The following is a 27,237-nucleotide window of genomic DNA, read 5'->3' as shown; positions in this document are numbered from 1 at the left end:
TTTTTTCTCTCACTCTACATCTGTGTTATGCTCAATTATCCATGAAGATGAACCAAATGAATAAATACAGAAAGAGCAAATCAAGGACAGAGCCCTGAATATAGCATTGTATTAATATTAGCATCAGTGTTATAATCAACTTACATAATTAGTGATGTCATACGGTATATTAGTACCATACAGTTGAAATATTATTACATCCAACAGAGAAAACATAAACAATCACAAAAAATATTGCAAGAACTACTGTGTTTAGGGCTGCAGTGTAATGTGTACAGTAGCAATGAAAGTGAAAATGATTAGTTTGCTTTCCAAAGTGAAACATTTTATAAAGAGAAGACTATCATCTGCATCCCTCATAGGGCTTAATTCAGAGATGTACAATGCTGCTGTAGGGGATCGCAGACGCCTGCTACAACCACCCCCAAAATGGCACAGACCTGCCTGCTTTTTGCTGACCACTCCCCCCTTTCCGCCCCCAAATGGTGCCTTCCTGTCAATCATACTGCATTCCTTGATGGTATGCACATGGGATCGCAGAGGGGGCTTGACGCATACGCATTTCAATGCATGTGTAGTTCACTGATAATCGCTTAACTGCTTATATATCGGAACAGTGTGCATCTCTGAATGAGGCCCCTAGTTATAACCTTGTTTACATACACTTTGGATTTCTTTGACATGTATAAAATCACTTGGCACCGGCATTTTTTCAGAGGTGTCTGCAGCACTCGGCAGACAGGTCGGTATAATCTAAGGGTGCAGTGTGTGGTGCCCATTTGTACCTCGCATCCTGCACCCATTATAAATACGCACATGAATATGTTAATGCATAGAGTTTACCTTTTTCCTCTGTAGATACATAATTTACACCCATTGTTTCTTTTTCCCTATTGTAGCTGATTTAGCAATGGCAGAAGTACCAATATGTTGATGCTTTTTGGCCCAGCAGTGAGGAGGACCTGATGATGTTTGTCCATCCACATCTGAGATCCATGCTCTGCTGTTTAGATCATGCCTGCAAGCTAGTGCAGACACTGTAACGCCTTCTTTGAGATTACAGTATCAGAACTGAAATATCATATTTGTAGTGAATCCAGTGTTGCAAGTGAAATAGATTTCTTAGCGGTACTGACATGACCCCATGTCTCAGCTCTCTGGGGCATGCCCAGCACTTCGGCACATTTTATATATATATATATATATATATATATATATATAGATAGTAGATAGATAGATAGATAGATAGATATATAAAACAGAACACTGGATAGATAGATAAAACATAGAACTATATACAGTAAATTGACAAGGAAACAGACACTTAGGGGTATATTTACTAAAGAGCGGGTTTTTAGAAGTGGAGATGATGCCCATAGCAACCAACCATACTGTGACGAATATCTTCTAGAAGGTGCTATATAAATGTTAACTAGAATCTGATTGGTTGCTATTGGAAACATCTCCACTTCTAAAATCCTGCACTTTAGTAAATATACCCCTTACTGTATGTTTGTATACTTGGTTATTTGATTCATTATATCATTATTAATCCAGAAGAAGAATAGCACAACACAGGTCTCAAAAGTGCATTGAGCACACATGAATAAAAACTTGAAACAAATTCTGACCATTTCCTGACCATATAATTGAACATACAGGATCATGCCTAAGGCTGCTGATTGGCCGGCTCAGGAGTGCTTGGAGACAGTGGCGGATCCAGGGGGGTGGGGGGGGGGATTGGAGCGATCGCACCCCTAGCACAGTCCGTCCTTTTTCTCTCCTCCGTATCACTGTGTGCCCTCCCCCTGCTCTGATTCTTGTTCAGTGCCCTGTGCTGTGTTGGGAGCTGCTGTGTAAAGCTGGCCACACACATAGCGATCTGCACATGATCAGCCGATGTGTACGATTTGTGTTCAATTTCCCTTGAAACTCTCCCCAGCAGCTCTGCACACAATCTGCACACAATTTTGTGTCCAATCTTCATACGATCTCTCCTGCATCCAGACTTTCATAGTGCATCGCCTCCTAGATTGTCAGATCTGCCGTACTGCACAGCAGATCTGACGATGCGATGTGGGACCAGCGGGGACGTGCATCACATCGTGATCGTGAGTGGGTACTCACGATTTACTGAGGATTTGGCCATATTTTACACGATTTGTCCTCACGATTCATTGAAATTGTCCAAATCGGGTAAAAAAACGCCATGTGTGTGGGCAGCTTAAGCGCACCGCGTTACCGTCTGGGGGGTGTGTCTGGGGAGCCAGGGAGGGAGAGATGGCTGGCCGGAGACTATCATCCCTACACTGTCATCCATTGCACAGCAATCCTGCCCAACACGTCCTCAGCACAGGCAGGTAATTGGCTGCCGTGGTTCGGCAGGGGCACCACTGCTGTGTGTGTGACTGGAGGCACCTGGAGATACAATAGACATAATGGGAACTTTGATTTGAGTACTCACCGGGGTTTTGGAAAGGAGCTGGGAAGGAATAACAAGGGAGGGCTGCTGCTGCTGAGATAAAGCTGTCAGGGATCAAAGTCTATCTCTTCCCTGACTTGTACAATTGTGGCTTTAGGCTGCTCATAAATCTGTGTTTCTAGCTATTTAAAAAAAATGCATTCTTGTCAGACAGTGCAGTGTATACCCACAGTTTCAGTCCTAGCAGCTGTGCACTGTCTGTTACAGTATTCTGTCCTAGACTGTCCCAATGCTGCTGTTGTCCTAGAGGTACTGAATAGCCATAATTCATAGAGCAGAGCTTCTCACCTGTTTTTTTTTTATTTCTTACATGAGCCCAGTGTTACAGTAAATGTTCACCAACCAGGGGCAGCTCAATGCCCAGGCTGACAGGCTTGCCGGGAGTGCCATAGCCTGAAAGGTGTAGCCCTGCCTCAGCCACTGGCTGAACCTTGTTAGAGGCACACTCTGCGTAGCTCACCACAGAGTTTCAACCTCTGACATGCGTGGTTCCCTGACACGGCTTTCCTCTCCTGAAGCTATTGGACGTGTCCGAGTATCCCACATAACGAGGAGGAGTCGGAGTCAGAATTAACCATTAAATCACCCCCCCCCCCAAAACAAGAGAGTCTGCTTGGAGATGACGTCAACTGTAAACGGCGATGACCAGGGAATAACCGTGAAAGGGGTAAGTCATCTGAAGCCCCATCTCCAACCCATGTTAAGTGTCACGAGTCGTATACGGGTTAGAGCTGGGGCTTCAGTGTGAAAGGAAAATCATCCACTCATGAAGTGGTTAGGTTTAGCTATGATAAAATAGCTGTTACCTATATGTTTGGGAATGTTTTTAGCAGCACTTTGTAAAGGACATCTTATATTTTATGTACAGATGAGCGGTTCGGTTTTCCTGAAATACAAACACACCCGAATTTAGGGGATTCTAGTTGAATCGAGTCCCAGTTAGCAATCACTTAGTGGTCTTGAGTCCCGGTTCTGTTCTGTAATGAGTTTGGAACTCGGATTTAAACATGCTACTTTTGGATTGCATGTAAACAGGTCCAAATTCCTTGATTTTAGCTGTTTTAGCAATTTTTTTTATCGATTTTTAAGGCTTCAAAACCAAACCAATACCGAAACCGAACCAAAACACTTGAGGACGGTTTTGCCAAAATAAAAAAAGTATGATGAATTAGAACCAAAACACGGGGGTCCGTGCGCATCTATAATTGTATGTTAAGTGGAGCTTACGTCAATTCACTCCATTTTTTTTTTCTGCCAATTTGGAAATCACTGATACATTTCTATGTAAGGGGAAAAAAGCTGATCTTTCAATGGTTCAGACTTGAATAAGTTAAGTTGGACACTTTCAACTAAAATGAATATATTAATATATTTTACATAGTGTTTAAAATGCTTTGAAACTGTGGGCCACTGATAGATTTTCCCATTGTAATATAATTGGTGCCATATGTTTTCTTCTGAAGAAATACAATTTAAATGAAGTTTACTTACTGGAATCATGTACAAAACAAAACAGAAAAACAGCTTCTCAGCTGTTAGAGTGTGCATCTAACATATGGCCATTTGCAATTAATACCACAGCAAGATGAGCACTAAAAACAGCGATGCTTCTCTTTTAATCATTGATGCTTCCCAAGCAGATGAGATGCTTTTTGATTTTAAAACTATTTCACTTTAAGTTATCAATACATCTGCTGGTTCTAAGCTGTTCTGTAGCTCCTGTAAACCCCTGCTTATTTCAGTTATGTTTGCCACTTGTCAGTGAGCTAATGGCAACAAGCTAATGTGATGTACATTAAGCATCATTGTTCTAATAGAGTTGGCCTCATTTCCAAAATGGAATAAAACAGCTCCTACGCTCTGCTATTTCACAATACGTAGTTCGTAAACTTGCATCTATACACATCAATATTCTGGGGATATCAGGGCAGTATGTATATCATGTGCAACTATTGTACATTTTAATTTCTTTAATAAATTGGTAGAAATGTAGCCATATGTTGCGGTGGAGCACTGGATGGATTCACCTAAATGTGGAAGTCATAGGTTTGAATGGGATGCGGTCAATATCCCGACCCCCTGGGATTCTGGCGCTCAGAAAGCTGACGCTGGAATTCCGACACTAGTTAGAATACTGGTGTCGCCATCCTGACAGCCCGGATCCCGAAGGTAAGTACTGGGGTTAGGCACTATGGGGAGGGTTAGGGTTACGCACTAAGGGGGGAGGGTTAGGTTTAGGGAGTGGGGAGGTTAGGTTTAGGCACTAGGGGAGGAGGTTAGGTTCAGGCATCGGGGAGGGAGGGTTAGGATACTGACCAACAAAGTGTCTGTATTGAAACCCTGTTGTGATGTCAGTGTTGGGATTCTGACCGCTGGGATCCCAAATGCCGGCATCCCATATGTATTCCGTTTGAATGACCACAGTGGTATGGTTTGTGTAAGATGGCAAAATATTAATATTCTAGTAATATGGTAACAAGCTAAAACTACTAAAGTAGTCATGCAATATAAGCAATATTTTAAAATAAGTAGTGCCCAATGGTGAAGTAACAAAAAATATTGTACTTTGATAAGAAACACCTGATAGTGAGTAGCTACATATTAGATAAATATTAGGAGCTTCTCTGAAATAAACAAAAGGATCTAATTTTCAAGAAGCTTTAAAAGGCTATGCACATGCATAATGTAATACAATAAAAAAAATAAAAATAACCATACAACTATAACAAGTACATCAACGCAATATGACTCTCGGCACAAAACAATATAAACTCCAAGTGTCCTTACTTCCAGATGAGTTTCAGGAATTTCAACGACAGTTTATAACAAATCAGTGAGAGTATATTGGCACCTGTAAAATACCATACTCTAGACTTTTTCAGAGGATTCATTCCTCAAGGTAAATCAATTTACCCATGCTGTATTAATTTCCAGGGAACTGCTGCTCACTCCTGATGCCCTTATCTGGAGAGAGGATCCTTGGCATTACATCTTTTGAAATGTATATTCAGATAAGTTTTTATACATTGTGCTAAGGGTGTAAGGGGTGGGGAGCAAGATGGGGTTGATGGAGGGTTCAGGTTGGGTTTTCTGTCCTATAGTTGGGAGGAGGGTTCATAATGCCTCTATATTAGGGCTATTGAACTATTTTGAGTAGGCCACTCTGAAAAATTAGGGGGATTTGAGTTTTAATATAAGAAGTGAACACAGGTAAAGTATAAAATATATGATATTTTTTATTAAAAGCACGTATAAACTGAATGAAATGTTCAGTAAATAGAAGAGAAAATAAAAAACGTTGCTGAAATGGAAAACATTCCCACTTGGCACAGACTCTTGTGATAAGGCTGTGGTATTGGCCTAACTTCAGGGCCGATTAAGGGCAGGGCGACAGGGGCGATTGTCCAGGGGCCCCCACACACTGTCCCCGGTCCCTGATCCCCGGGCGCTTCTACTAACTACAACTGCTGCGGTGATGGTCCTCGGCAGCTCAGCTGTTCCCTTACACAGCGGCTGCCGAGGAGAGTGACTCACTACAGAGACAGTCACAGTCTCGTGAGATTATGATGTCAAATCTCGCGAGATTTTGACTGGTCTCAGAGAAGAGCCCAGGCTGCCAGCACTGCGTGGCTTGCGTGCAGGGCACAGCAGCTGCTTCAGCGTTTCTCTGTGCGGCTGGCCGTGGAGCAGAAGAGCTGGCGGAAAGGTAGCCCGCTGTCCCACCACGCAATATTATAAATATATGAGCATTTGTAAGTTTGCATGTATGTACTGTGTAAGTATATATATAAATATACATATATACTGTATATACACTGTATACATACACACACATACTTATACTCTCTGTATGTGTGTGTGTGTATAACTGTATATATATATATATATATATATATATATATATATACACAGTACACACACACTTATACTGTCTGTATGTGTGTGTGTGTACATACTGTGTGAATATATATATATATATATATATATATACATATACATACATACACACAGTATAAGTGTATGTGTATATATATATATATATATATATATAAATAAATTGCACACACACAAAAGGGCACTGACCAACACCAAGGTTAATCACACACACACACATATATATGTATATATATATTTTATATATATATATATTTATATATATATGTGTTTGTGTGTACATATATCTACAGTATATATACATATATACTGTGTATAATTTTATTGATTGGGGCCCTCACAAGTTTGTTGCCAGGGGCACCCACAGACCTTAATCCGGCCCTGCCTAACTTTAATAATCAAAAGCAGCTTTTTGCGCAGGAAAATATCCTGCAGAAGCCGCAACTATGCTTGCTGTCAATTTTAGTCACCACAACTGGGTATTTTTTCCTATCTTGGCTGGCAGAGAGGCTGAAAATACAAATCAAAAATTATATGGAATAAAAAAATGTCACCTAAGCTTGCATGCATAATGATCACATCAAGCCACATCACTGACAACCTGATGCCACACTGTAGTGCCCCTTGTTCACAGTATACAGTACCACACTTTAGTACCCCATAACCACATTTCCTAGCATGCCGTGACAATAGGATTTTGAAAGATTCACCTTCATCTCTACAGCTCCATCCTCCCTACATGTCACCAGTATCATTCCACATGTGTCTCTCTAGCACCATCCTCCCTGCATCTATACAGCGTCATCATCCCTGCGTCTCACCAGCATCATCCGGCAAACATCTCTCCAGTGCCATACACCCTACATCCCTCCTTAGGGGTGCCTAACCCTAACCTTCCCCCCAGTGCCTAACCCTAATCCCCCCTCTAAGTGCCTAAACCTAACCCCCCCTTCCCCGCCGCCTAAACCTAAGTCCCCTGGGGGGGTGCCTAACCCTAAGTCCCCCCCGGGGGTGCCTAACCCTAACCCTCCCTCCCCCTATCCTAACCCTAACCTCCCGGGGGGGTGCCTAACGCTAAGTCCCCCCCGTGAGCCCTAAACCTAACCCTCCCCCCCGCGCGGCTGTCCGCAGCGGCACCCGGCATCACTTCGATCGGGATGCCGGGCAAAGGTTTCCCGGCATCGGTAAAAATTACAGGCGTCTAGAATTAGACGCCTGTCAGTTAACCCTCACCTGGATAAAGCAGTCGGGAAGCCGGCTGTAGGGCTTATGTACGCCGGCTTCCCGATTGCATACCGTTATGAATAGCTACAAACACTGTACAATATATGCCATGGACACCTTATCTGCTGTGAAACCAAAGCAATAGTAGATGAAGACAAATATACTGCATACTTAAATTTAGGGGTGAGCGGGTTCGGATTTCTGAAATCCGAACCCCCCCGAGCCCCCCCGATCCGAGTCCAATCCGAGTCAGGCTCGACTTTTCCCGCCTGACTCGGATCTGAAATCGAGGCAAAACGTCATCATCCCGCCTTCCGAGTCTCGCGGGTTTTGGATCCTACATAAGGTACCCGCGTCGGCGCCATTTTCTCACTCGGCTGTGGACAGTGAAGAGGGAGGGTGGGAGTTAGGGCTGTGTAGTGTAGTGTAGTGTAGTGCTGCTGTTGTCCACTACTTCAAAGTCCATAGGGGCTGGCTGTGTTGTGCTGTGCTGCTGTTGTTAATAGGGGCTGTGTCCACTACTTCAAAGTCCATAGGGGCTGGCTGGACTGTGTTGTGCAGTCAGTTCTCCATAGGGGCTGTGTCCACTCCAAAGTCCTGTGCAGTGTCCCAGTCCTAAAGGGGTGCTGTAGTGTTGTCCAGGGGGTGCTCTGTCCATCAGGGGTGCTCCCCCCAAGTGCTAAAAAAATAATATATTTTCTGTGTTTGTGAATTGTGTGCGCAGTAGCCGCACGTGCATCAACAAAGTAGTGCCAAGCGTGCGCCTGTGTCATAAGTAAAGGGCTGGCTGGCTTGACCGTTAAGGGTGCTGTAACCCCCGAAAGTACACTCCAGTCCAAACCAAAAAAAAACTTATTTTCTGTGTTTGTGAATTGTGTGCGCAGTAGCCGCACGTGCATCAACAAAGTAGTGCCAAGCGTGCGCCTGTGTCATAAGTAAAGGGCCGGCTGGCTTGACTGTTAAGGGTGCTGTAACCCCCGAAAGTACACTCCAGTCCAAACCAAAAAAAAAATTATTTTCTGTGTTTGTGAATTGTGTGCGCAGTAGCCGCACGTGCATCAACAAAGTAGTGCCAAGCGTGCGCCTGTGTTATAAGTAAAGGGCCGGCTGGCTTGACCGTTAAGGGTGCTGTAACCCCCGAAAGTACACTCCAGTCCAAACCAAAAAAAAAATTATTTTCTGTGTTTAGCCGCACGTATATATCAAATCGATATAACATAAATGGAGGACCAAACTTTCTCCGATAAAAATAAAATAGAGAAAGATCAAGAACCACTTCCTCCTAGTGCTGAAGCTGCTGCCACTAGTCATGACATAGACGATAACATGCCATCAACGTCGTCTGCCAAGGCCGATGCCCAATGTCATAGTAGAGGGCACATACAATCCCAAATGGCAAAGTTCAGGAAAATGACCTTGAAAAAGACATTTAAATCAGCTGAAGAGAAACGTAAACTTGCCAATATGCCATTTACGACACGGAGTGGCAAGGAACGGCTAAGGTCGATCCCTAGTATGTTCATGACTAGTGGTTCAGCTTCACATGACGATGGAAGCCCTCCTCCCACTAAAAAAATCAAAAGAGTTAAGCTGGCAAAAGCACAGCGAAGAACTGTGCTTTCTAAGAAGATATCACAAATCCCCAAGGAGAGTCCAAGTGTGGTGGTGGTTGCGATGCCTGACCTTCCCAGCACTGGACGGGAAGAGGTGGCTCTTTCCACCATTTGCACGCCCCCTGCAAGTGCTGAAAGGAGCACCCACAGTCCACTTGCTGATATGCAAATTGAAGATGTCACTGTTGAAGTACAACAGGATGAGGATACTGGTGTAGCTGGCGCTGAGGAGGAAGTTGGCGAGGAGGATTCTGATGGTGATGTGGTTTGTTTAAATCAGGCTCTGGGGGAGACAGTTGTTGTCCGTGGGATGAAAAAGCCCATCACGGTCATGCCTGGGCAGAAGACCAAACATTCCACCTCTTTGGTCTGGCAATATTTCTATCCAAATCTGGACAACAACTGTCTTGCCATATGTACCATATGTAAAGGTGAAATAAGTAGGGGTAGGGACGTCAACCACCTAGGAACATCCTCCCTTATACGGCACCTGCAGCGCGTTCATAAAAAGTTACTGTCAAGTTCAGAAACTTTGGCTAAGACCGTAAGCAGTCCAGGGACACCTAAATCCCGTTGTCCTGTTGTATCCAAGCGCCTGCAAACCACACCGTCAACTCCCTCCTCGTCAATTTCCTCCTTAGTCAGGATCGGAAGTAGTCCTGCAGGCCATGTCACTGGCATGACTGACTCTCCTATCCGGGATTCCTCTGGAGGATCCTGCATTGCTACGCCTACTGCTGCCGCTGCTGCTGTTGCTGCTGCTGGGAGTCGTTCATCATCCCAGAGAGGAAGTAGGAACACCACTACTTTTACTAAACAATTGACCCTCCAACAGTCCTTAGCGAGGAGGATGAAGTACGACAGCAGTCATCCTGAAGCAAAACGTATAACTGAGGCCTTGACTGCTATGTTGGTGTTAGACGTGCGTCCGGTATCCGCCATTAGTGCAGTGGGATTTAGACAATTGATGGAGGTAGTGTGTCCCCGGTTCCAAATCCCGTCTAGATTCCACTTCACTAGGCAGGCGATACCGAGACTGTACAGAAACGTCAGAAAAAGTGTCCTCAGTGTCCTGAAAAATGCCGTTGTACACAATGTCCACTTAACCACGGACATGTGGACAAGTGGAACAGGGCAGACTAAGGACTATATGACTGTGACAGTCCACTGGGTAGATGTATCACCTTACGCAGCAACAGCAGCAGCGTCACCAGTAGCAGCATCTCAGAAACGCCAGCTCGTTACAAGGCAGGCTACGCTGTGTATCACCGGTTTCAGTAAGAGGCACACCGCCGACAACCTCTTAGAGAAACTGAGGGAAATCATCGCCCAGTGGCTTACCCCACTTAGACTCTCCTGGGGATTTGTGATATCTGACAACGCCACCAATATTGTGCGGGCATTACATCTGGGCAAATTCCAGCACGTCCCATGTTTTGCTCACACAATAAACTTGGTGGTGCAGAATTTTCTGAAAAGCGACAGGGGCGTGCAGGAGACGCTTTGGGTGTCCCGAAAAATTTCTGGCCACTTTCGCCATTCAGCGACTGCGTGCCGAAGACTGGAGTGCCAGCAAACACTCTTGAACCTGCCCCGCCATCACCTGAAGCAAGAGGTTGTGACGCGGTGGAACTCAACCCTGTATATGCTTCAGAGGATGGAGGAGCAGCAAAAGGCCATACAAGCCTATACATCCACCTATGACATAGGCAAAGGAGGGGGTATGCACCTGACTCAAGCGCAGTGGAGAATGATTTCCGTGTTGTGCAAGGTTCTCCAGCCCTTCGAACTTGCCACACGTGAAGTCAGTTCAGACACAGCCAGCTTGAGTCAGGTCATTCCCCTCATCAGGCTTTTGCAGAAGCAGCTGGAGAAAGTGAAGGAGGAGCTAAGACGGAGCGATTCCGCTCGGCATGTGGGACTTGTGGATGAAGCCCTTCATTCGCTTTGCCAGGATTCCAGGGTGGTCAATCTGTTGAAATCAGACCACTACATTTTGGCCACCGTGCTTGATCCTAGGTTTAAAGCCTATGTGGTGTCTCTCTTTCCGGCCGACACAAGCCTGCAGAGGTGCAAAGACCTGCTGGTGAACACACTGTCAGCTGAAGCGGAACGTGACACGTCAACGGCTCCTTCATTTTCTCCTGCAACTGGGGCTGCCAGGAAAAAACTTAGGTATCCTAAGCAACCCGCTGGCGGTGATGCAGGGCAGGCAGGACCAAGTTTGGACATCTGGTCCGGACTGAAGGACGTGGCAACAATATCTGACATGTCTACTGTCACTGCATATGATACTGTCACCATTGACAGAATGGTGGAGGATTACATCGGTGACAGCATCCAAGTAGGCATGTCAGACAGTCCATACCTGTACTGGCAGGAAAAAGAGGCAATTTGGAGGCCCTGTACAAGCTGGCTCTATTTTACCTGAGTTGCCCCCCCTCCAGTGTGTACTCCGAAAGAGTGTTTAGTGCAGCCGGGAACCTTGTCAGCGAAAGGCGTAGGAGGTTGCTTCCACAGAATGTGGAGAAGATGATGTTCATCAAAATGAATTATCAGCTCTTCCAGGGAGACCAGCCTCCAGAAGGTACAGAGGGACCTGTGGTGGTGGATTCAAGTGGGGACGAGTTAATACTTTGTGAGGATGAGGATGTACACACTGAAGAGGGTGAGGAATCGGTGGATGAGGAGGATGAGGATGACATCTTGCCTCCGTAGAGCCAGTTTATGCAGGGACACATTAATTGCCAGCTTGTTTTGTGGGGGCCCAAACGAACCAATCATTTCAGCCACAGTTGTGTGGCAGACCCTGGCGCTGAAATGATTGATTTGTTAAAGTGTGCATGTCCTGTTTATACAACATAAGGGTGGGTGGGAGGGCCCAAGGACAATTCCATCTTGCACTTCTTTTTTTTCTTTGCATTATGTACAGTTTGGGGCCTAGTTTTTCTAACTGCCATCCTGTCTGCCACTGCAGTGTCACTCCTAGATGGGTCACGTGTTTGTGCCGCCCACTCATGTCGCTTAGCATAGTCATCCAGCTACCTCGGTGCAACCTTTTGGACATAAAAACACTATTGTGAGGTGTTCAGAATAGACTGGAAATGAGTGGAAATTAAGGTTATTGAGGTTAATAATAGCATAGGAGCAGAGAAACCAACAAATTCTGTGATTTTAGCTGTTTTTATGCTTTTTTTTTTAAAAATACAGATCCAAAACACAAAACCCAGAACCCAAAACACGGAAGGGTGGTTTTGGCAAAACCAATCCAGATCCAAAACACGAAGAAAGATCCAGATCCAAAACCAAAACACAAAAAGTGGCCGGTGCACACCCCTACTTAAATTACAATGTTATACACCAAAGTGACGAAATAATGTTTCTGTGTGCAGTTTGTGAAGTCTTTCCCTGTTACTGCAGGAGGTGGATCAGTGGAAAGGTGTGAACCGTGCATTGTTTCCACTCAACACATAAGCAACTCCATTTAGCTCTACAGGGGATATTAATTTACTATATAGCCCTAAATAAATATTCCTATTTTATATGCATTACTTCAAATCAACCAGTATCAGTGCAGTCTAACTTTTATTTTATTTATGTTGGAAGTGTTGTTCTACAACCAAGACTCAGAAAACTCACACTTACTTGCTAGTGTATGTGACCTGGTAGAGTAGTATCCACCAGCACCTCAATAAAATGACAAGAGCCTTAGTTGATGAGGGAGCTCATCAGCTTTCTATACACCCATTCCTGCAGTAACGTTGGGGCCACATAGGCATCTGATCCTGAGTGTATTCAAGTCTGCTCCACTTGCTTCCATATTAAGAAGTAATATAAGAGGATACCTAGACTATGCATGCAGGTCATTCCACATATATGATATGCTGCTGGTCTGAGCCCTCATTCTTCTTATGCTGTACAACCTATTGAGAGCAGTCTACATTTTTGAAGTTTGAGAGATCCATGTCTTCAAACTGCAAGTGTGTAGTCATAACAATAAAATATCCTCATAGTATGCCATCAGTTCATGGTGTCTTTCTGCATTTTAAACAGATTTCCATTACTAGAATTATGACAGCCCTGTCCTGGCTTTTTTTCTATTTGAAATTAGTCTTTATGGACTTTACTTCACAAGAGCAGATGGTGTCCTGACATGCTACAGTATTAGAGCGATTAAGCCATCTCCATGGACAGCTCTGCTGAATGTATTATCGGAAGGGAACTGGAGACAGAGAAAACAAGTGACCATGAGTTTGTGTTGTGATTACAGCACCATTAGAAAGACACATTGGAGGGAGGTGTCTACCATGTACTGCTGTCGCCTGTAACCTTCCAGAACTTTTTGTAGCTTCCAAGAGCTCTATTTATTAACATTATTTTTACTAAAGTAATGTGAAAAAGGGTGTTTTCACACCCTTTTCACATTATTTTAGTATCACCTACAGTTAGTATCACTTATTTTTAGTAAGCAGATCACATTTCCCATAATTGTAATGGGAAATGTGATCTGACCAAAGTTACTAAAAATAAAATGTGAAAAAATACCGGGGAAAGCACTGTGATAATAACTCCACCTGGAGGTGGCGTTATCCAGAGTCTGCCCCGGTTACCGGACTCCTGCTCCACTCTAACGTGCAGAGGAGAGCCCGGAGCCGGCCCCAGTAAACAGACCACATGCTGATTCACTGTAAAAAAAAGTAAAAAGAAAACAAACTTACCAGAGTCCAGGGACCGGAGTTCGAGGTTCCGGTGATGTCCTCCCTCCGGTCAGCTGGTCTCCCATGCTGCACTGGGGCCCGGTCGTCACCTGACAGGGTCCCAGTGCAGTATGGGATGTCAGCTGACCGGAGTGACAGAAGACATCACTGGAGGTCCGATAACTGCAGGTAAGTGTAATTAAGGGACGGGGTGTCGCAGGGAGGGAGTAGGGGGGATGGCAGGGGACATCGATCGTGGGGGGGCGGGGCTTAGTGACGGGGCGGGCTTGGTGACAGGGGGGTAGCAGTGGCGGCCGGTCAGTGCATACGCGGGGCACTTGTCACGGCACTTTTTGCAAAAATACTGTGATAAGGCTCCAGAGGGGATTCGCAGGGACAGAGCTTTCCCTGTGATATTGCAATGCGAATTCAGTCGGTAATATCACACTACAATCTGCATTACAATTGCAGATTGTAGTAAATATGGCCACAAGTACTGTGCATCCTCTTTGCTGTTGTATTTTGACATTTGATTTATAAAAAAAGTCTAATAATTTCACTTATGAAGAATTTACCGTAACTATTATGGCATGAGTTATATACATTCTCTGAAAAGGAGAAAATATTTGCACCTCATATACCACAATTGCCACACTTATTTTACTTTAGCATTGGATGCAGGTCCCGCTGGCAGGGGGCCACATTGCACCCCCTCCCCGTGGCCTCTGCTGCAAGTGTACGAGCAGTCGGCCAACCGCCCGTACACACAGCACGATGGACAGATATATCTACCATCAGCTGTGCAGCACAGCCGACACGGCAATATCTGTGAACAACGTTTCGTTCACAGACATATCGCTGGTACACACTGGCCAATGGGCACACGATATATTGGCCAATCAATTGATTGGCCAATATGTCTGCCAGTGTGTGCCCAGCTTTAGTCACAATGCAGCCGCAGACAAAGCCGCTCACAATATACCATAGACACTAGGCTGCAACTTTTCTCACACAGGATTTGGTACAAGTACTAAGTTGCAGATGAAGCATAACAGAACGTAACAGGAGGAATAGCCACAGCCGCTCGTATCAGAACCCTTTTTACACAGATTTGAAACTCAGTTGCACACAGATGTACAAATACTGCAAGCCCCAGTGGTCAGTGTATATTAGCAAGTACTGTAGTAATGTCGCTTCTGGTTGTTTTAGCAGTGCAAATAAGACACAATTTTGAGTGAATAAGATTCTTGGCGCAGCTGAGCTGTACAGACCCTGGCGAGTCGAGGGGAGCTATTTGGTGCGGCTTGAGCCACAGTGTATAAGAACACAGCTGTATAAATGCACCATGTTAGTATGTTAGTGGCAGAATGCTAGCGTACTAATGAACATGAGAGTAGAAAAATCTTGAGGACTGCGTGGCTTCCACTGTTCTCAGCATAACAAATTCCATAAATCACATCTCTGCACAAAGTAATAGAACTTTCTAAAGATCTTAAGGGCTCTAGGAAATATACAGTATATATTACATGAATTTCTGGTATGTTAGACACATAGATAAAAGTGGTGTTTAAACGGTGTGGGAGCAATACAGCAATAGTGTCCCCATGCAAAATTGAATGGACGTTGTGATGATTGGATTATATTGACAGTAGAACTGTAAACGGTTTGTTTAAATTACCTGCTTCAGCTTTTTCAAATCTTCATCAAGCTCCAGATTGTCCAAGATAACCGCCACAAATAAACTAAGCAAAATCTATTGGAAGAATGTAGAAAACAAAGTTATATTTAAAAAATGTATGCAAATCAGTGACATAATGATATAATGGTTACTGGAAAAATATAACATCTATTGTATAACATGTTATGTTTCTTACCAACTCAGATAATATAAATGTGATTTATTGTACATTTTTCACTTGCAGTATGCAGTGCTGGGATCTGCTATATTAAGAATCTATTTGCACCATTACAGATATTGTCAAAGCCAGTGCTAGTGCACTCCCAAACTTGCCCTACGGTGGGATTCTCAATTTCTCAGAGGGTCTTGCATCTGGCTCACGCTTATTTTGTGGCATATGAGAAGTGTTGAGTGACATGAGGATTTGTCATACCACCTGTGTCTGGCATGGATTTGCAGATTGTACACCAGGGATGGCCAAAATGTTGATCGCAATTGACCGAAGACCCTCGATTGGTAGATCACGGTGGACGTCCAGCAGCAGCCAGCAGCAACCAATAAGAATCAGGCTGATTCTTATTGGTTAGCTGAGCCAAAGCCGCTGCTGGTTGAAGCTGCGACCAACTAAAGCCACAGCTGTCATGTCCTCGTTGTGTGACAGCAGCAGCCAATAAGAATCAGATTGTTATTGGCTGACGCAAGGGCTCAGGGCCAGCTCCATGTGTTGCCGCGCCCTGTGCAGAGAGGGACAACGACGGCCCTCACCCTGAAAAGAGGACATGGCCTAATTACCACACCCCTGGCCACACCCCTAAATTATGCTAATTGGGTGTGCCCATATGGCACGTCTCCCATTTACCATCAGGCTGGGGGAAAGCCCAGTACTCCTTCAGTAGCTGAGCTGCCCCCAGCCCACTCACTGCACTGAATGGACGTGGCATCCATTCCTCTTCTCCGGGGCCGGCACTGGCACACAGCTGCGGCAATGGGGCTGCCCAACCTCACCACCGGCAGGACACTTCGACCCACGGGTGGAACAGCGGGGCAGTGCCCGAAAAATGGGACTGTACCACTGAAAATTGGGATGTTGGGAGGGGTGCGCCCTCTATGGGGTGGTGCCCCTGTTCGACCGCACTAACATGCCTCGAGCTGGCCCTGCCAGGGCCGGAAGGTGTGGTTTCCTGGGGGCTGCATGGTTGCAGACAAAGTTCACCATGCTCACCTGCCTCCACAATCCCAACTGCCAGGTGCCTGCTGCGATGCATGTTTCACAAGCAGTGCACCCTTCTCTTCCTGCACATCCTCAGCGGACAGATCTTCCTGCTCCTGGCTGGCTGCAGCGCCAGCTCCCAAGCCCCAGAAGAACCATGGTCCAGGTGCCCATCCTCAATTTCTCCCCGGAGCAGGTGGCCTGTGTGTGCACAACACTGGAAGAGCCTGGGGACATCGAGAGGCTGGGACACTTCCTGTGGTCCCTGCCCGTGGCAACCAGGGAACTGGTTTAAAAGGAGAAGGCAGAGAGACAAAGCAGCAGCAGCTGCTAAGAACAGGTCAGTCCCAAAAGTATGGCATTGGCCACCCCTGTTGTACACCGTTAGCTACAGGTTAAGTTTACAGTTTGCTGCAGCTTAATTGATTGTGTTATACTGATGCAGACTTGGACCAGTTGCTGGCAATGATTTGTTAACACCTGATGCCTGTTACATCAGCCTCAGGCCTATATGAACAAGCTTCCAACTATCTCCTGGTATCAGCTTCCAATGAACGTGAGTGCTTGAATCCTTACTGATTATGACCTTGGCTTGTCCAACAACCTTCCTGACTTCTTGGGGTATATTTACTAAAGGTCAATTTTAAACAATTTAAAATCAATGAAAATCGTTGAAAATCTATAAACTTTGTGTTTTTGGAGCTAAATCACACATTTGCTAACATACATGTTTTATTTGTTTTTTAAGGTGATTTCGCCCCAGAAACACACAATCAATATTGATTGATTTTCATCCATTTTAAATTGTCCGAAATTTATTAAAATTGTCAGTAAATATACCCCCTTGACTCTGAACTAGGAGTACATGAACTCTATGAGTCCTTGTCCTTCTGTGGCCTGACTAGTCCCACTCACACTGCTGCGGACTTTCTGCTGCTAATGGTCCAAAAACGAAAAAAAAAAAAAGTACATTCAAGTAAGCATCAAATACAATTGTCAAGTTGCAAAACAAATTGAAAACATTGTTACCAGGGTACAAAACATAGTATAATAAATTGTGGCAACCTACTAATAGCAACACACGCCAGTTAGTCAGGCTGATACAGAGTTGCAAGCAAGTTTACATTGTGGATGGGACTTGCAATTCTTTGTACTGCACAGGTTGAGCATGTGCAAATATGAGCACCTATAGGCAATCACAAGTCACCCCAGTTGCTACTAGCTCACCTCTGTTGCTATGTTTTCATGTTGCTTTCCTCTACTAAACAAGGCCACATGATCCTACCCATAAGAATTGGAGCCACACTGGCTGTGACTGGGTGGGGCAAGGGATGCCGGCGCTCAGGATCCCGGCGGTCAGAATCCTGATGCGGGCATATCGACAGGGTTAGGATACTGACACCTGTCGGTAAGTATCCTAACCCTGTCACGTAGGTGCATTCGCATTGCAAGATGCGTAAAACCCTGCATACAGGGGAATATATGCATTTTTCCCACACTATTTTGGTGCAATATATGCCTGACTTACAGTACTTCCTACTCTGCAGAGGGCCGTATTTGTTCAACTTTGCCATAAAGCTGGCAAAGCTGACTCACAGTACTGAGGTCATGGGTTTGATTCCCACTATGGCCCTAACTGTGCGGAGTTTGTATATTCTCCCTGTGATTGCGTGGTTTTCCTCCAGGTACTCCGCTTTCCTCCCACACTCCAAAAATATACTGTTAGGTTAATTGTCTCCCAACAAAAATTACCCCTAGTGTGTAAGTGTGTGTGTATGTAGTAGGGAATATAGAGTGTAAGCTCCACTGGGGCAGGGACTGATGTGAATGGCCAAATATTCTCTGTAAAGTGCTGCGGAAAATGTAAATAACTGGTAATAAATAAATAAATAAATAAAGCCCCCCCTTGCTGTGCCTCCTAACAACTCTGCCAAATGAATTATACTGGCTCAAACACTGTTCCCTGTTGATCATGTTATTAACCAAAGCACTTTCTGGGATGGACTGATGCTGAATGAGCCTGTACTTCCCATCTGCCATTTTTGGAACCAAGCCCAGAGATAAATTGACTAAATTTAACATGGGTGGCTCATGAAATGTGTCAGCCACCGAGAAAATGTTCTTTGTAACCAGAAACCTAAACCAATCCCTAAAACCTGTATGCAAGCAGTATTCCAGCTCCTACCACTTTGGATACCACCGTAGACAGCCCCACTATCATCCTACTCTAGTACAAAGGGCTAGTTGCCTTTGGTCTTTCCATGTACGTCTGGCGCTCAGCTGCCCATCCTTTCTGTTTACTGTATTCCTTTGCGAAATGTTTTTTTTATGCTGAATGTACAAGCATGCTTGTACATTCACTGCACCCATGTGCAATGTCACTTGTTAAAAACCCCTTCAGTACTACAGCTCCTTTGTCAACTCCGGTACTGCCCTGCAATTTACAACCAGACATCTATGTATCTAACTCCAAAATTGTGGTTTTCTACATTGTAACCTAAAAGCTTTGACATAATTCCACCAAACAATACCCCTCTATTAACTGAATGTATACAATTTGTGATATTCAGCATTCCCATAGTGATTGCTGGATAAGCTGATATATACCAATCAATGTAATTTATAAGACTGCTTGCACCACGGTTAGTGTGAAAATGTCTATGAAGTCCCCCATATCGATATCTCTCCTGATCTGCTTTGGTGAATGAACCACCATCTAAGAGGGCGGCATGCCCCCCAGCAGTGGCTGCTGTCCCAGGGTCTTGCTTTTAATGTGCTGCTGATTTCTTTGCTGTGTCTACAAAAATCTTGATGCACCCCCTTTAACACCTGCTGCTTGACTTTATCCTTGAGGCTTTTTGGTAACACAGCAGGTGTAATAGAATTGATTTATCACAGGAGCCATAACATACAGCTTCATTGGTAGGTCTATACCTACATTATCTGCCTATCCTTTATAAAAAATCATAGCAGGACCCTCTCTCTTATTGGATGGTGGTCTTCTGTAGTTTACCACATAGGGGAAGGCGGGATAGGTGCTACAAAGGCAAGATGTTACAATGAATCTAAAACCATGCAACTGGGAACAAGTTGGAAAATGTCACCGTTAGTTCTTCAGAGATTTGAAGTTGTATCTTGGCTGGACTGTTAAAGGTAAGAGCTTATCATTCATTTTGTTAGAATCACAGACCATTAGTGTATTTATTATCATTGTTATAATCGTGAATTGAAGCACGGAAATCGAACTATGGTCATCTTGGTTATCTGATGTCACTTAGGGCAAGTTGTTACACAATATCGGAGGCAAGTTGTTACTCACTGACACTCCCATTAAATACCAACTAGAACTAGAGGCAAATACACTAAGACATTTTTTTTAAGAAATCAAAAAAAGAGGAAAAACTACAGAAAGCTAAGAAATCTTTATTCTGGAATGAAGGCAAAAATAAAAAGACTAAGAAGATGACATCAAAATCTAAAAATAAGAAAGTAGCCAAAACATCGTCGAGCCAAAACCTGGCCAGGAGTGGGTCCAGTGTATTGCATGTAAAGGGTGGTCTCGTATTGCTTGTGTAAGAGGTGATGCAGTAGCATTTACTTGAAGTAATTGTGAATCAGAAGTCGGCAGTGAAGACGATGAGTGATGTCTGTCATTGTCATCAGACTATAAACCAAATATATCCCAAATGTGATTCTGTGATAAACGTAAGTTCTCTCATGAACGCTTTTTATATTAACATTTTGTATATATTATTTTATCGGTAACAGTTTACCCCAACCCTGCAACAACTTACCCATGTCGGAGGCAGATTGTTACGATTATTTTTATTCCAAAAAACATGTTTTTCTTAGTTAATAATAATTATTTGATGTAACTTACACCCAATATAAATAGAAGATAGAATACTGTTTTGTTTGTAATTTTTTCTGTTTGATTGTAATTAAAGAGTTTTAGATATTTGAATTTCAGTATGTTTGTAACAACTAGTTAATGTTAACTACTGAATGTAGCGCAGGTAAGGAGATTTAAGTATAAAATAACTGATCCTGATCACTGGGACCTGATGCAGCAGAAGCGCAGACCAGGAAATGCACTGTAATGGAGGCAGAATCATGTAATGGAATGCTGCCAGCTTCCTTCTTTATGTCTTAAATGCTTTTGGTCTACCCCTGTCTCTGGCCCTCTTCTTGCTTTCAACTTCATCACCAGAGGTGCATAAGGGATTATTACAGTATTCCATTTTAGTCAAAGTCCCTTATTCACTCACTGCACAGAAACTAGGTTTTGGTCCATTAACATATGAACAGACATGGCCATCTCACACAGTGGCAAATGCAGGATTTCTAGAGGGGGTTTTCCAAATGCTTGATATTAGAGAGAGTGTGGCCAGTCCATGAAGAGGGTAATATTAGCACTTATCCAGCTTTAATATGCGTCATACAAAGTGTATTGTGTGTCATAATTCCAGCATATAGAGGACCAGCGATCACAGTAAGCCATTAAATGCGGCAGTAGGGCCAACATGTCTAAGCTGAATGTTTTTATTTAAGATGCGGGCACCATTCCAGAGTATTAGAGCAAGTCCGGGAGTCTGGGAGCAGCAGAAGAACCTAGCAATACACTGGACATATATGTACATATTGGGCTCTATAGCAGCACATCCCTAACAGTGAATGTTTTCCAGATCTCCTAGTTGATGCACAGGTTATTTCTTACTAGCGGATACATGTTAAAAGATCCACAGGTAGTGATAATTTCATTTGTGATACTGAGATTAACATGCAGCACTTGTAAAATTCTATTATGTTACTATTTCTATTGTGGTCATGGTGTGGGATGGGGAGGGTTTTTTTTCCAGGCAGACGGAAACCCCCTCTGCGTTTGCCTATGATCTCACACACAAGTCCTCGCCTGGGAATAAAAAACAAGGTTCTGACCACTTCATGTGCTGGTCAGTGGTCACACCCAGAGGTGAGCACAAGAATATCCCAGCTCACACTAACACTCTGGCTCATACTCTGAAACTCACAGCATGGATATGGACTCAACTGGATGGCTAAGTATCAGATCTCTACTTTATGTTAGGTAACCCACACATGGCCAGATAATGGAACTTGGATAGGGGGCTTTAATGATAATGGTTATTGTGTAATTATGTGGTAATTATGTGTAATTATGTGTTAAAGATATAGATAATTATGTGTAATTATGTTATAGATAGTATTTATCTCTTTATTTATTACCAGTTATTTATATAGCACACACATATTCCGCAGCGCTTTACAGAGAATATTTGTCCATTCACATCAGTCCCTGCCCCAGTGGAGCTTACAATCTATATTAACTATCACATGCTCACACACATACACAGTTAGCCAATTCACCTACCTGTATATTTTTGGAGTGAGGGAGGAAACCATAGTACACACGCAAGCACAGGGAGAATATACAAACTCCACACAGTTATAGCCATGGTGGGAATTGAACACACGATCTCAGTGCTTGTGAGGGAGTAATGCAAACCATTACACCGTATGTGCTGCCCACAGTATATTCTTTATATTGTAGTTTTAGTATTTACAGTAGTTCTGTGGTGATTTGTGTTATAATGGCAGTATTCACTATGTGCTGTTTATGGTAGTTTCAGTTATCTGTAAGAACAAGTGTTGGTATTGAGGATGGTGATTTGTGTATTGGTTTATTAATGTATATATTTGATGGAGATGAAATAGTTAAGTATGTAGAGGATAGTGGGATCAGCTTATGTAATACTTGCCTACCCTCCCGATTTGGTCGGGAGCCTCACGAAAATCGAGTGCCGTTCCCGACCTCCCGGGAAGGCAGGCAATCCTCCCGGCTGCCGCCCACCCCTCCTAACCCCTCCACAATTACCTTTAAAGCACCCGCAGCGGGGGGGGGGGCGGTGATGTGATTCACGCTGAATCGAGTGCTTCACAATGCCTGTAATATCGGCATTGTGTAGCGGGGGCGGGACCAAAATGATGCAATCATGTGGCCCCGCCCCAAAATTTCAGTCGTCAGGCCAGCCCTGCCTCCTTTTGCTGGCCACACCCCCCTGTCATGCTGATCTGGCTGCTCCCTCCCGGAAGGGGCAGCCAGAAAGTCGGCAAGCCTGGCTTATGTATTATACAGTGTTATATAGTTATTACATACTTACCTACTCTCCCTAATCTAGTCCATTGTCTTAATAGTTTGTACAAGGGACTAGACTACATATAATAGATATCATACAATCATAGGGGCCTATTCATCAAAATATAATTATCACATGTGATAATTATGGTTTGAACTCGCTGCGAGTTCAAACACAGTTAAAAAGGCATTCATCATGCCTCCTGTTCTAAACTATCACCTCCGAAAAACTGTTGTTTCTGCGAAGCAGTTTTTCGGAAGTGAGAAACTTTTCACTGCCTGTCTTCAAGCATGCGTAGCTTGAAGACAGACTGCGGGCTTCACTGCCCCCCATTCTCCCCCCCCCTCCCCCGTGGGTGTCTTCTTTCGGTGAGCCGGGCCACATGTCTGCAGTGCCCCGGAGCTCTCAGCTCCAGGGCTCGGCAGTGCAGACTCAGCAGGTAGGGATCTGAACAGATCTCTGTGCTGTGACTGCCATGTAAATCCTCACAGGCTACCGTATAAACAGCAGCTTGTAAAGGTGGCCAGCGGCTGAACGCCGTTTGAAAGTGGCGTTCAGTAACATCATCAAGTTCGGAAAAAAATGCTATTTCGGAACTTGATGAATAGCCCTGACACTTACTTGTCACAAAAGTACATGAAAATGTTAATTTTCACATGCTTTTGTGGAAAATAAGTGATGATGAATAGGCCCCTCAGACTTAGTATTTTAGGAATGGATCTGACTATAGATCAAATAGGTCTGCTATGACATGTCTGGGGTCTATGTCTCTGTAGTATCATGTTGGGAAGCTAATCACACCTCATTTTTCAATTTCAGGATTGGAAAAATCTCAATCCCAGGATACCCAGGATTAAGTTGATCAATGAAAATAATATTAATCTGTACTTTTTCTAAGATAAAAATGAATGACTAGTACAAATAAAATTGTGAAAAGGACTTGCTTTTATTAACATTTTCAAAATACACTTATTAAAGTCTTTAAAGGCAAATTTAAATAACTTTAGTAAATTATTCAAGTATCAAAAGAATGGTGATGGTCCTTGATCTCATTATGAATATCTGACAGCTGTCAAGTATTAAAGCCTTTGTTTAAAGTCAAAGATAACAGAATGGACCCTGATCTGAGTCTGACTACGAATAATCTATGTAATCTGACCACCATCAGCAGCAAGTATTAAAGCCTTAAAGGCAAATTTAAGTAAAGTAAGTTATTGAACCATCGACAAGAATGGAGTATGGAGTGGACCATGATCACCCACCGTGGTCCTCTCACAACAGCCAGTCACTCAACTCCAGTCCTCGTTCTCAGGCCGCAGGCGCTGCTTACAGTAAAGCTGGCCACACATCTAAAGATTATCTGTCCAACCAGCCAACTAGTTGATTGGTTGGAATGAAAACCTGGTAAGGTATGAAAGCAAATGACAATCAGCAATTTGCTCCCAAACGCCAGAAAATGGACAAAAACTGTTGTTCGAACAAAATTGTTTAGATCAAACATTTAACAAACTTGTCTGACGCCCATTTTCATCTGTTTTCTGTCATTTAGGAGCAAATTGCTGATCATCATTTACTCCCATACGTTACCAGATTTTCATTCCAACCAATCAACTAGTTGGCTGGTAGGACAGATAATCTTTAGATGTGTGGCCAGTTTAAGAGTATCAGCACTCAGCCTCCGCTTAACAATAGCCGACCGCCCACAACTGACTCCACAGTGCGGACAGGTACGGCTGTATAAGGGGTGGGCTGAAGTGCCCCATGATGTCACAGACAGCCACACAGCGCCACTGTATGAGGTCCAGGGGCAGTCGACGGAACTAGTGCTCAGTGTTGCCTGGGCTGAAGAAAGATGCGCATTTTAAAGCCAATAATCCCGGCATTGGAGGCACCAATCCGTGATTCAAATCCCAGTGATTTTACCCTAAATTCCGGGATCCCGCCAATCCCTATACCGGGATTGACTTCCCTAGTTTCATGGGAGTTTAACAGTAATGAGCTTTCAGATGAGGCAGAGCCTTTCTTGTCATCAGAGATAATTTCATATTCACTGGTTTCCACATAATTATATTGTCAAACAATCTCTCATGATTCCTCAGGAATCCCTCAATATAAAAACTGCCAGAAAAAATGTTGGCCATAAAGTTACCATAACAATTATCAGCTAGACAATTACCAAGCTGTCCTTGCATCACTACCAGTGATGTGTGGTCAGGTGAGGCAGAGCCTTTTCTCTCATACTTAGATACTCCAGAGTTTTGACTATAAAAATTATAAGAAAAATGTAAAGAAAATATTATAAATATCTTCTTTATATTATTCTAATAATTTTTATAGTCAAAACTCTGGAGTAAAAAGTGTATGGCAGGTGAGGTACTGTCTCCCCTGTCTACCTTTTCCGCACATCCCTGATCAAAACACATCATATTTCCAGCACTATATACTGCTGCACCTTTGTATAATGCCCGTCTGAACCCTCGGGTTCATATATGTATCTGTAAATCTGGCTCTGATATTAGCCAGTGCCTCCTCAGCCAGTTACTTCACCACAGGTCACTGGAGTTTAATGAATAACCGCTTGTAATGGCACATTAGAAGTGGCTTTGTGGTAATAATGGGTATTTTCCTACTTTCCAAGATGGAGTTTGTGTGTTTAGTTTGGTAGGCCATGTGGCCTGAAGAAAGGATTCCATGCGGTCCTCCCCTCCCCCTCACATTACCAAAGCTCCCTCACACCAATCTACTCTTTAAGAATATGATCAGTGGCGTCCCTAGCTGACACCGAGTGCAGTTAGGGGTGGACTGCCTTGTAGTGCCGGCAAAAAAGGGGGCGTGGGTCACGGGTGGGGGCGTAGCCTGGCTGCCCGAACCCCCGTTTTTGTTTCTCCTGGGGTGCCGGAGATGTGGACTGCCCCGGGGACCAATTTGTTTTTCAGTGCTGGCTCCTTCACTGCGTCAGAAGCCGAGTGCTGCATATAATGCTACAGTGTAGCACCCGGCTCCTGTCACTAAGGTGGAGTCGGCACTTTGGTGTCACCCCTCGGCGCCACTGGATATGATATTAAACAGAGAACTCTAAGTTGGGAAAGATTTAGGGGTCTATTTACTAAGCTGTTAGGAGATAAAGTGAATGGTGATAAGGTACCAGCCAATCAGCTCCTAACTGCCATTTTTCAAACACAGCCTGTGACATGGCAGTTAGGAGCTGATTGGCTGGTACCTTATCACCGTTCACTTTATCTCCTAACACAGCGTAGTAAATAGACCCCTTAAAAAGTAAAGTGCAAGTTAATTTAGAATCAATCAAGGAGCAGAATATGGAGATAGTGACAGTATAAACATCCTTTTATAGGGATTATAGGCTTACATATCTGTCTCTTCTTGCTTGGTTGTACTGCTCTGTCACCATTCAGTGCCTTCACGCTCATTTATAAAACTTTGGCCCTCATTCAGAGCCGCTCGTTAGCGGCAGTACGCTCGTTCCGAGCGATGTTTGCACATCTGCGCATGCGTACGCTTTTTAGTACGCATGCGCGAACCAGTCAGTGCGGCCGAAAATCGTTTGTACGCTATATAGCGAGTGCCTGCTATTTTGAGTGACAGAATGAGGCGTATGTGGGTGGTAATAGGGGAAGGTGCTTGAAAATGGGGAGTGGAGATCCGAACGCAGGCGTGCTTAAAGGTCAAAACGGGCGTTTTATGGGTGTGTATATTTAAAACAGCAGCGTCATTGACCACGTCACTGGGTTATTTTAGAGCCAGAACTGCTCGCAAATTTGTGGTAGCAAACACCAACCACAAGAATAGCGAGCAGTTCATACGCTGGTCGATGTACTCGATTAATCTAATAAATAGCGGACATGACGTAGGATGCGTGCGGCCAGGGGGCGTTTTTAACAAATAAACGAGCGTATGTTTTGCTCGTTCGTTCAGACTTAGAGGTGTGAACAGACTGCAATGTGCGTACGGATCATTTGCATAGCCACCCCTTGTTTTTAAACGAACGACCGCAAATAGCGAACGGCTCTGAATGAGGGCCTTTATTGTTTCTAGTAAAACTCAGACCTTTACAATTATTAGGAGAGCTTGTAGTATAACCAACAGTATATTTTACTTATAGTCTCTCTCTCTGCTCAGGATACCTGTATATCTTATAGCAAGACAAGTGGCCTTGGCTATGATTGGATATCGTCTGAGAACCTAGCAAAACAGTTAGTAGTTATAAATGTGGAGAAGGAGCTCTTCTGTAAAATAGGAACAATAAGGTTCTATGTGGTACAACTT

The 27,237-nt window shown here is 43.9% G+C and overlaps 1 protein-coding gene across 1 annotated transcript in view; it reads right to left on the bottom strand.

The window, feature by feature from the left end:
* NALCN (sodium leak channel, non-selective) overlaps positions 1-27,237 on the bottom strand; it is a 665,599-nt gene that overhangs the window by 186,122 nt on the left and 452,240 nt on the right. Inside the window, exon 15 of the mRNA XM_088456607.1 lies at positions 15,589-15,663. Coding sequence (XP_088312733.1) covers positions 15,589-15,663 — 75 coding nt within the window. The remainder of the gene's footprint in view (positions 1-15,588; positions 15,664-27,237) is intronic.

The sequence above is a fragment of the Taudactylus pleione genome, unplaced genomic scaffold, assembly GCF_031769625.1.
Source record: "Taudactylus pleione unplaced genomic scaffold, aTauple2 ptg000041l, whole genome shotgun sequence".
NCBI classification, from domain to species: domain Eukaryota; kingdom Metazoa; phylum Chordata; class Amphibia; order Anura; family Myobatrachidae; genus Taudactylus; species Taudactylus pleione.
The sequence above is the reverse complement of the archived record's forward strand: the minus strand, read 5'-3'. Positions and strand labels throughout refer to the sequence as shown.